Source organism: Gossypium arboreum, chromosome 11 (assembly GCF_025698485.1).
Source record: "Gossypium arboreum isolate Shixiya-1 chromosome 11, ASM2569848v2, whole genome shotgun sequence".
NCBI classification, from domain to species: Eukaryota; Viridiplantae; Streptophyta; class Magnoliopsida; order Malvales; family Malvaceae; genus Gossypium; species Gossypium arboreum.
This window is the reverse complement of record NC_069080.1, coordinates 99271545-99281829: the sequence shown is the minus strand read 5'-3', so window position 1 is coordinate 99281829 and position 10285 is coordinate 99271545. Positions and strand designations below refer to the sequence as shown.

Here is a 10285-nt window from a genome sequence, read left to right as displayed (position 1 = left end):
AAGAATAAAGATAAAATAAAAAACTGTAAACATTGAGGGTTAAAAGATATTTGATCAATTTTTAACTGTAATTTTAAGAACAAAATTAGACAAAAGGACCAAGATTTTAAAATTAAAAAGTACAGGACTCACTGTCCCAAAATTATAGAGACTAAATCTTAAATTTCAAAAGAGTACAAGGAAGATTTTAAAAAATTCAAAAAATAAAATTTAATTATTAAATGAGATTGAATATTTGGAATTAAAAGGAAAAGTGAGTAAAATGAAAATGTGTAAGAGTAGAGAGGCATGAAGAAGAAATGGACCGACAACTTTTGGTTTCGTTTAAAACACTCCCCTCGCACTCGCACTCGCGCTCGCAAACCCTGCCTTAAAATTCGTATCTATCTTCTTCTTTATTTCTTCTTTCCTTTTGTTATATTGGGATTGGGGAGGCGCCACAAATACAAAAAACCCCAAATAACAAAAACAAATTATATCCTCCTAAAACCCTGAAACTCGCCCATGGCCACCGATCAAACTCAGCTCCAACTCGCTCAACTCGCCCACATCTTGGGCCCCGATTCGACTCACTTCGAAACCCTAATCTCCCACCTCATGTCTTCCTCCAACGACCAACGTTCCCAGGCCGAGTCACTCTTCCACCTTGCCAAACAAACTCACCCCGACTCTCTCTCCGTCGCTCTCTCCCGTGTCTTATCCTCATCCCCTCGTCCCGAACTCCGCGCCCTCTCCGCCGTCCTCCTCCGTAAAATCCTAACTCCCGCCGCTGATTACTCCTTTCTCTTTCCCCTCCTAGCTGAATCCACACGCGCCGCCATTAAATCCACGCTTTTATCCTCCCTCCAGACCGAAGAATCGAAAGCTAACGTAAAAAAACTCTGCGATACAATTTCCGAACTCGCTTCTTCCGTCGTTGCTACTAGAGGCTGGCCGGAACTATTGCCATTCCTCTTCCAATGTGTGAATTCTAAGAATCCCAACCTCGAAGAATCTGCTCTTTTAATTTTCTCTCGATTAGCTCAAAACGTCGGAGAAACAACGGAAACCCTAATCCCTCATTTAAACACTCTTCATTCCGTCTTCTTCAATTGTTTATCAAATCCGTCAAGTTGCGACGTACGAATCGCAGCTTTAAGCGCCTCAGTCAGTTTCATTCAATGCATTTCAAACCCCAAAGATCGGGACGCTTTCCAAGATTTGTTGCCGTTGATGATGCAGACGTTGACCGAGGCGTTGAACTCTGGATTAGAAGCCACAGCTCAAGAGGCTTTGGAATTGTTAATTGAGTTAGCCGGGACTGAGCCGAGGTTTCTAAGGAGGCAAATAATGGAAGTAGTAGGATCGATGTTACAAATTGCTGAGGCGGAGAGTTTAGAAGAAGGAACACGCCATTTAGCCATTGAATTTATAATTACGTTAGCAGAGGCGAGAGAGAGGGCTCCGGGGATGATGAGGAAGTTACCACAATTCATAAGGAGGTTATTTTGGGTGTTGATGAATCTATTGGTGGACATTGAAGATGAACCGGATTGGTATAATGCAGAGAGTGAGGATGAGGATGCTGGGGAAACAAGTAATTATGGGGTTGGTCAGGAGTGTTTAGATAGATTGTCGATTTCATTAGGAGGGAATACTGTTTTACCAGTGGCTTCAGAATTGTTTCCGGTGTTTTTGGCTGCTTCAGAGTGGCAGAAACGACATGCTGCTCTCATTGCACTTGCTCAGATTGCTGAGGGTTGTTCCAAGGTTTGAATTTTGAAGTTCCAAATTAACAGTTTGATCATATTTAATGCACTGTGTATGTTTATTCTATTTGGAGCTTGCATGTCACTTCTTGCTACCTATATAATAATGATAAGACACTATTAGAAGCTTAATTTTTTATGTTTTGTTTATTCTAGACGTGGCATTTATAATTTGAGTGGATTTGAATTAATATAGGTTCTACGGTTAACTTGATAAATAATTGCTTTATCTATGTCCCTTGATCAATGGGGCTGATTTTGATTAAATTGTAATATGCTTCATTGTTTCTGAACGGGTTTTGCTTTTCTTTTCTTCTTCTTGCCAGGTGATGATAAGAAATCTAGAACAGGTAGTGTCAATGGTTTTGAATTCATTTCATGATGCCCATCCTCGTGTTCGATGGGCAGCTATTAATGCCATTGGGCAGTTGTCTACGGACTTGGGCCCAGAGTTGCAGACTCAATATCATCAGAGAGTGTTGCCTGCACTAGCTGGAGCCATGGATGACTTCCAGAATCCTCGTGTGCAGGTTTCCCCAATATCATGAATATGTTATAATGATTAAATAAGTGTTTCTGGGTTTAACTTTATTGTTTAGTTAAAATCATTTAGGATTAATAGAGCAACTGATTTAATTTAAAATGAATTTATTTATTTTAATGTCTAGTAATGGCATACAAAATATGCTACTAAAATTTTAAAATTTTGTTACTATTGTGTCCCCCTTTGAAAGGAAAAAGGATAGATGAGGTATATATATACACACATATATACTTGCATATGTGTATTCAAAATCTTTTTTGAAGCAAAATATGATCAAAATGTTTCCCAATTTTAAAATTTTATTACTACTTTCTTTCCCCCTGGAAAGAAAAAGGAAAAAAAATAGATGAACTGGTGAAGAATATAAATGATTATATATGTGTATTTAGAATTTTTTTTTGAAGCAAAATATTGTTTAATGTTCCCCAGAAATAGTGATGTCTTCCAGAAGCAATATGTAATCTTCTTTCATCAGCCTTTATTATCTGGTTTCTTTGTTTGGATGTAAAAAATCTTATTTATTTTCTTCTCTTTTTTTTGTTTTATTTTTGTGTGTGTAAAATATAGGCCCATGCTTCTTCAGCAGTACTTAATTTCAGTGAAAATTGTACCCCAGACATCTTAACTCCATACCTGGATGGGATTGTGAGCAAACTTCTTGTACTGCTTCAGGTATATATGTTTTCTGTACTTCTGTTGAAGTCTATGGATTGGAGAACACATTCTCTGCTGGTTGCTTTCCTGTTAAAGAACTTGTAATTCCTAGCAATCAGAATGGTATATACCTTTAAGATGGTGAGATTTTTGTTTTGAAAATAGTGGACAGGTTTTGAATGAGAGAAAGCTTAGAAGATAGCGGGAAATTGCTTCTGCAATGTGTCAAATAGACATGTCACATGCTGCTTTTGTAGATTTTCATGCCATTTTTTGCCCTTAGGTTAATCAATAATCATTTGTTTGTTTATATCTGGCCATGCTTTTAATTTCCTTAGATCACAAAAGAGTTTAGTTTAGAATACATTATAAAAGGTGCATAAATATATTGTCTTGCGTATTCTCTTCTCTGGTTGGAGTAATTTTCAATTTATTTGACTTTTATTTTGCTTGTTGTCTTCACCTTATTTTGCTCTTCAGAACGGGAAGCAAATGGTCCAGGAGGGTGCTTTGACGGCTTTGGCATCAGTTGCTGATTCATCTCAGGTATTCAAAGGCTTCTGGAATATTTTCATATTTTCTGTATATATTTAAGTGCATTTTATCTGACATGGGATGCTTAACAACAGGAGCAATTCCAGAAATATTACGATGCTGTGATGCCTTACTTGAAAGCTATCTTGGTTAATGCAAATGATAAATCTAATCGTATGCTTCGTGCCAAAGCTATGGAGTGCATTAGTTTGGTTGGCATGGCTGTTGGAAAGGAAAAATTTAGGGATGATGCTAAACAGGTAAGGATTAAAGAATTTGTATGGTTTTTGTAGCTACGAACCAGATTGTCAATTTTATCCTTTATGGTATTATTTTTGGAGGAGTTACCAATTTTAGCGATCTTATAAAAGGACTCAAATACAGCAAGGCTGTGTGAAGATAACCACTTAGAAATTTAATGTTTTTCATCATTTTTTTTTTCATTTTCCAATCACTTATTATCCATCTATAATACATGATCTTTCTAATTCTAATTTCTTCAATTTTAAATTTCTTCTATGTTCCTAGTATGTCTCTCAAACTAAGGCCTCTTTCAGTTTTTTGGAAAGTGATTTTCGATTTGGATCTCTATCTTTTGACTTGTACTCTTCAATGAAATATTCTGGATACCAAATTCTTCTCCAATTTTGTTTATAAAATTCAAAAATATTAATATTTCTCTTTCAACCTTCCGGAACACTGGAAACAAGGAATTTTATTCTAGATGTTTTACTTCAGTATCCTGTTTTCTGAATAAATTTTGAGGAAGCTGCGGAGACAAAATTACAAATAGTTCCTAATATTCAATGGGCTTTTTCCTTTTCCAATATTGATTATAAACCATTAGACACTATGTTCAAATGGTAGGTGGTTGTTGTCAAGATATAGGAGTTTGTAACTCTTTCATGTTCTTTGGTAGACCATTACTTCTAAATTGATCTATTGTCTGGGAGAAAATACTTTAGAACCTATTGAGTGTCTGAATAAATTTTTCTCAATAACAACTAATAAGCCTCATGACGAGACTTTGGGGTAGATAAGATTTTATCTATTTCTTTTCAAGGAAGTTCTTGGGCTGGGATTAAGTTATCAATTATAGTTTGATCTTGGTGAATAACTGATAGTTTCTGTGTGTCCAAATTCAATTGGATTTCTTGCGACTCATGGTGCAGATTCTCGTTGCCTCACTATTTCCTTTTACACTGCAAGGTTATGGACGTCTTGATGTCATTGCAAGTATCTCAAATGGAATCGGATGATCCAACAACGAGCTACATGTTGCAGGTTTCCTCTGATAATTAAGGAAACTATATTGATAATTGAATGATAGAGTGTCTTCTAAGTATTGACTGCTTTTCTGGGTGGTCCTTGATTTGGTAGGCTTGGGCCAGGCTTTGCAAGTGCCTTGGACAGGATTTTCTTCCTTACATGAGTGTTGTTATGCCCCCCCTGCTTCAATCTGCGCAGCTTAAGCCTGATGTAACAATCACAGATTCTGATGCTAATGTTGATGATGATGATGATGAAAGGTTTGCAATTTGTTCTGGATGGTCTTAAGTCTTACTATTAAATTTAGTGTATTGGTTTAGATGCCTTTTTATTTTTTTTGTACTCATTTCTCCTGTGCTATTTGCACAGAAGATTGTTAATCTAATATTCAAGTGGTAAAAGCTATATCTATTTTCCTGTCATATATCTGTAATATGCTGCATTTTGCCTTGCTCTTGCAAAAGCTCTTTCTAGGATATCTATAGAAATTTCAAGATGTCTTAGTTAAATGCTCCTCTTTTCTTCTTGAAAAGCTGCAATATCTTTTAAGTTCCTTCACTACCATGTTTCTTTTGAGCTTTAAAGTGTTTAAGGTGCTTATTTACTGCTTTTTCTGTTCGCTGCAGCATTGAGACTATCACTCTTGGTGATAAAAGGATAGGGATCAAAACGAGTGTTTTGGAAGAAAAAGCTACAGCTTGCAACATGTTATGTTGTTATGCTGATGAGTTAAAGGAAGGGTTCTTCCCGTGGATTGATCAGGTTACTTTTATTTTTGGCATTTTCTTTTTTAGCTTGCATGAGAGCCCAAGTTTCTGGTTACTGAACTGCTTGAAAAAATGCAGGTTGCTACTACTTTAGTTCCCCTTCTAAAATTTTATTTTCATGAGGAAGTTAGGAAGGCAGCTGTTTCTGGTATGACTTAGTCCTTTTTCTCTTGTTGGTTTTGCATTCTTTTCCTGTATTGTCTCACCTGCATTCTTGATGATATCTGTATACGTTGTTTAGCCATGCCGGAGCTGTTACGTTCTGCTAAACTAGCTGTTGAGAAAGGGCAAGCTCAAGGTCGAAATGGAACATATATAAAGCAGTTGACGGATTACATAATACCAGCTTTGGTGGAGGCTTTACACAAGGTCATATTTTTGGTTTGGGTCATCATTTTGTCCTTGGATGTTACGCATGCATGATTACTATTTATTCTGGAAATGGCATGTATGCTTATATATAATTTTTTTAATTTGCTTGCAGGAGCCTGAGGTAGAAATTTGTGGGAGCATGTTGGATTCATTGAATGAATGCATAGAGGTTAGCATCATCCATCATCTGCCACGAATTTACATATATGCTAACATTTCTTGTGCTTTTATGTGGGAACTTTGGTGTATTTATGGAAAATATTCTTTTGTGATCCTAAACATACTGATTTTTTTACTGGGTCTTTTACTGCGTGTAAAACTTTGGCTGGCATGAGTGTAATGCCTGTGATGCTATCATGACTAAAAGACTGCTTTATATTCTGTGCCTTTACTATGAGTCTCTATTAGCTTATACTTGCCTGTTAATTTTGCCTTTTTGAAATGCTTCAACATCATCTATAGTCATTCATCCAGCTGATTCTTTGAGGTTATGAAAATTTTCTCTATTCCTTCTAAAATTTGCTGTTCTTTGTGCATGCTGCCGGAGATGCTAATCTTTAGAGGAATAAATTGATTGATAAACTGAAAAATAAGAAACACCAACACCGTTACACGATTGGTTGTAATAAGTAATAACCATCAAGTGAAGTGGAAAATAATAGTTTGAAACATCAGGAATGCACCAAATTAGTGATATCAGCCTTGTTTTTCTAGATTTTTGTGATGTCAAGTGCACAAGTCATTTTTTCTTTGTGATGTGAATAGATATTCTACCTTATACATCATCTTCTATGCCTCATTTAATGCTGAAAAACAAATAAGTTGGTACGATTCATTTCTTCTCTCTTTCCTCATTTTGGTGTTTATGGTGGTTTGCTCAATTACTGTTGATGGCATTATACTGATCTTTTGAACTTAGACTTTCATTGACTACTTCAATTCTGCTTCCCTCTGGGAGGTTGAGCTTATGATAATTGCCTCTTTCTCAATATGACAGATTTGTGGACCATTTCTTGATGAGGGCCAAATAAGATGCATTGTTGATGAGATTAAACAGGTAATCACAGCTAGCTCAGCTAGAAAACAAGAAAGAGCAGAGAGGGCCAAAGCTGAGGACTTTGATGAAGAAGAAGGTGAAATGCTTAAGGAGGAAAATGAGCAAGAAGAAGAAGTTTTCGGTCAAGTATGTTTGTGTTCCTAATAGATTTTTGGTTATCGGTTCATGAAATATATTTTGGTACTAGGTTATAATGCTCTCATATTTGTTTGCCTTGTATCTTCTCTGAATCAAGCTTGGTGATTTGTTGGGAACTTTGATCAAAACATTCAAGGCATCCTTCCTGCCTTTCTTCCAGGAGCTTACATCTTATATAACCCCTATGTGGGTGAGTTCTTTGTCCTTATTATATCTCATATTTACATGTATGTGAATTGGTTTTGTGGAGTAAGTGCTCTAAATTTACTTAAGTACTGTTCGCTTCCTTTCTACTCTTTTCTTGGAGAAAAAGACATAGAGTTTCTACTGCATTAACAGAGGTGTTAGGCCTATTAACTGGCTGATAAATTTACTGATTATACAGGGTAAGGATAAAACAGCCGAAGAAAGGAGAGTTGCTATCTGTATATTTGATGATTTTGCTGAGCACTGTCGTGAGGCAGCTCTTAAGTATGCACTTCCCTGCTTAACTATTATGAGAATGCCAACTCTGGAAGTCCTTTTAGATATTTATGCTGAATATTTTGGGCAGGTATTATGACACATATCTTCCCTTCCTTTTGGAGGCATGCAATGATGAAAGCCCTGATGTTCGACAGGTTTTTTTATCTAATTATTATCAGTTGTCTTGTGCTTTAGTCAATCTGGATTGTGTTGAGAATATATGTGCTTCATTTTTCAGGCAGCTGCTTTTGGGGTTGGCTTGTGTGCTGAGTTTGGCGGATCGGTGTTCAAACCTCTTATCCAAGGTTGCTGCACACTTGCATCACTACTTTTTTTCCTTTTAAGTTATTGTCTCCTTAGTTTAATCAAATGATACGTTCTTTTTATTTAGAGGCCCTCTCCAGGCTTAATGCTGTTATCAGACACCCTAATGCATTGCATTTGGACAATGTGATGGCTTATGACAATGCGGTTTCCGCTCTTGGAAAAATATGCCAATTTCATCGGGATAGTATAGATGCTGCTCAGGTACTTGTGTCATTGCATAATCCTTTTTGTGTACGTTTTTCTGTTGAAATTATTATCATGCTCAATCTTTGCACTTCAATGTTAGACTGGTTCATGTTCATTTCTAAATGAACTTGTCACAATTGAGATTTATGATATGTTGGAGAAAATTTTCTTGCGTGGTTCATGATCTACATTGCATTAGTCTTCTGCCTTCAATTTCCCTATTGTGATGTGGGGATGCATTTCTTGGATTTCAGTTTCAACCAATTCTCAATCTAGGAATTTTGTTAACCAGCTAAGATGACCTTTCATGACCTTTCAGTCGTCAGGAAAAATTGATTTGCTCACAGCAATGACCTTACTAGTCATTGGCTAAAAGTACATGGCCTTTTACATGGCCACAGTCTGAATACCAGAGAGAGTAGAGAAAAAGAGGTTGAAGCGGTTATAAACTGATGGTTTGTTGATGCAACTCATTTAGCAGCAGACAAAAAAGGTCTTTGTTTCTGGATGTAGTGTGCTATGTTAAGACAATAATAATAGAATCAAGAAAATAGCAGCTAGCTACTCTGTAGGAGATTATTTTTATACCTTAGCAGTTATTTACTTATTTTGAGTTGAAGGAAGAGATTGGATTTACTTTCAGGTTCTACAAATCCCAATTTGTTGCCTTTCTAATAAAAATGTTTGTAGTAACCTCACTTTTATCTCAGAAAATTGCCATTTCTTGTCCAAGTCCTTTTAGCAAGGTTGATATAATAAGTCTAGCTACTTTCTTACAATATCGATCTTTCTGTTTGGCAGATTCTTCCAGCTTGGTTAAGTTGCTTGCCGATAAAAGGTGATCTGATTGAGGCCAAGATTGTTCATGAACAGCTATGTTCTATGGTTGAAAGGTAGGCTATAAGAGTTATTGGAACGTTCTGTGAAAAGTTTGCTTCTCTGTATCATCTGTCTGGTCCCTTTTTTCCTGGCCGTGCATTTTAAAAATAATTGCATCTGTTATCAGGTCAGATCAGGAACTTTTAGGGCCCAACAATCAATATCTTCCTAAGATAGTTTCTGTTTTTGCAGAGGTATCATCTTGACCATATTTTAAGTGTTGTGTGTTCCTTTTGGTTGTTATTCATCATTATTTATATGAAAATATTGATGATATAGGTTTTATGTGCTGGTAAAGATCTGGCAACAGAGCAAACTGCTAGTAGAATGATAAATCTGATAAGGCACTTCCAGCAATCATTACCTGCATCTACTCTGGCATCAACCTGGTCATCCTTGCAGCCACAGCAGCAGCTTGCTTTGCAATCAATTCTATCATCCTAGTTATGGTGTCATTGATGAGGAAAGCTTCTGATTCCTGTATTCTTAGCCTTCTACAAATTTAAAAAAACAAAAAATCAATTATGGATTTTATATAATAGAAGGTAAAAGAAAAGTAGAAAGTGGTGAGGGTTTTATTGGTGAGTAATGTTTTCACCTATTTATTTATTGTTTTGATAGCATGTTCTATAATTTTTTTGGCACTGTTTTGGCCAATGCGTATGGTGGTTGAAGGTTGAATATAGCAAAATTTTGGTATAGGAAGTGCATAATAATAATACAAGGGACTTGTAATTGGTCCGTTTCTTACTCTCAAATTGTTAATGATGGTTTTAGTATCATTTTCATCATCAAGCAAACATCAAACGCATTCCTTTAGATTTAAGATTTACTACAACATTGAATAAACATGCTGCAATTTAACAGTGATCTTTTTGTGACACCTACTAATTCAATGCATCGAGAAAATCTAAAACCGGACTTTCATAGGAGAAACACGCAAAACTAAAATGAACAGCAACAAAAGCAAGAATTTAATGAGGGTTTACAATTCCTGGAGGGAAACAAATTACTTGACACAAGAAAATTACATTCAGGTCGACATTAGGGATCAATTAGAAGGGCTTCTGGTGAGAGTTGAAATTTAACTGACATCCAATCCTATAAGGAAGGTTGGAGAGCTAACCATGATGAATCAGTACTGTAGCACTGTGTTACCTTGCATGATATACCTTTCAAGGCCACTTTAATTATTAGGGTTGTTTGGATTTCTCATGGAAATAAGACAAGGTCTTATATATGTATATACGTATATTTTTATTGTCGATGACATCCGAAGATGGCTTGTTACCTTTTGCTTGCATAAGATCAAAAAATCTGTTGATAGTTTTGTCTGTTATGAGGT

General features: G+C 36.1%; 1 protein-coding gene across 2 annotated transcripts; it reads left to right on the top strand.

Annotated features, from left to right (window-relative positions):
* Positions 1-261: 261 nt before the first annotated feature.
* LOC108473627 (uncharacterized) lies at positions 262-9698 on the top strand. Of its 2 annotated transcripts, none has more exons than XM_053021210.1 (20): positions 262-1749; positions 2075-2278; positions 2860-2964; positions 3427-3492; positions 3576-3740; positions 4690-4764; positions 4861-5009; positions 5376-5511; positions 5595-5664; positions 5758-5885; positions 6001-6057; positions 6886-7071; positions 7181-7273; positions 7469-7554; positions 7637-7703; positions 7787-7853; positions 7940-8076; positions 8863-8954; positions 9073-9134; positions 9220-9357. In XM_053021210.1, exons 1-19 carry the CDS (start codon positions 505-507, stop codon positions 9110-9112), a joined length of 3168 nt encoding a protein of 1055 aa, XP_052877170.1. In that variant the 5' UTR covers positions 262-504; the 3' UTR covers positions 9113-9134; positions 9220-9357. The 2 variants fall into 2 exon arrangements, with proteins under 2 accessions (XP_052877170.1, XP_017630790.1); XM_017775301.2 differs by having other exon boundaries at positions 264-1749; positions 9068-9134; positions 9220-9698.
* Positions 9699-10285: the final 587 nt, after the last annotated feature.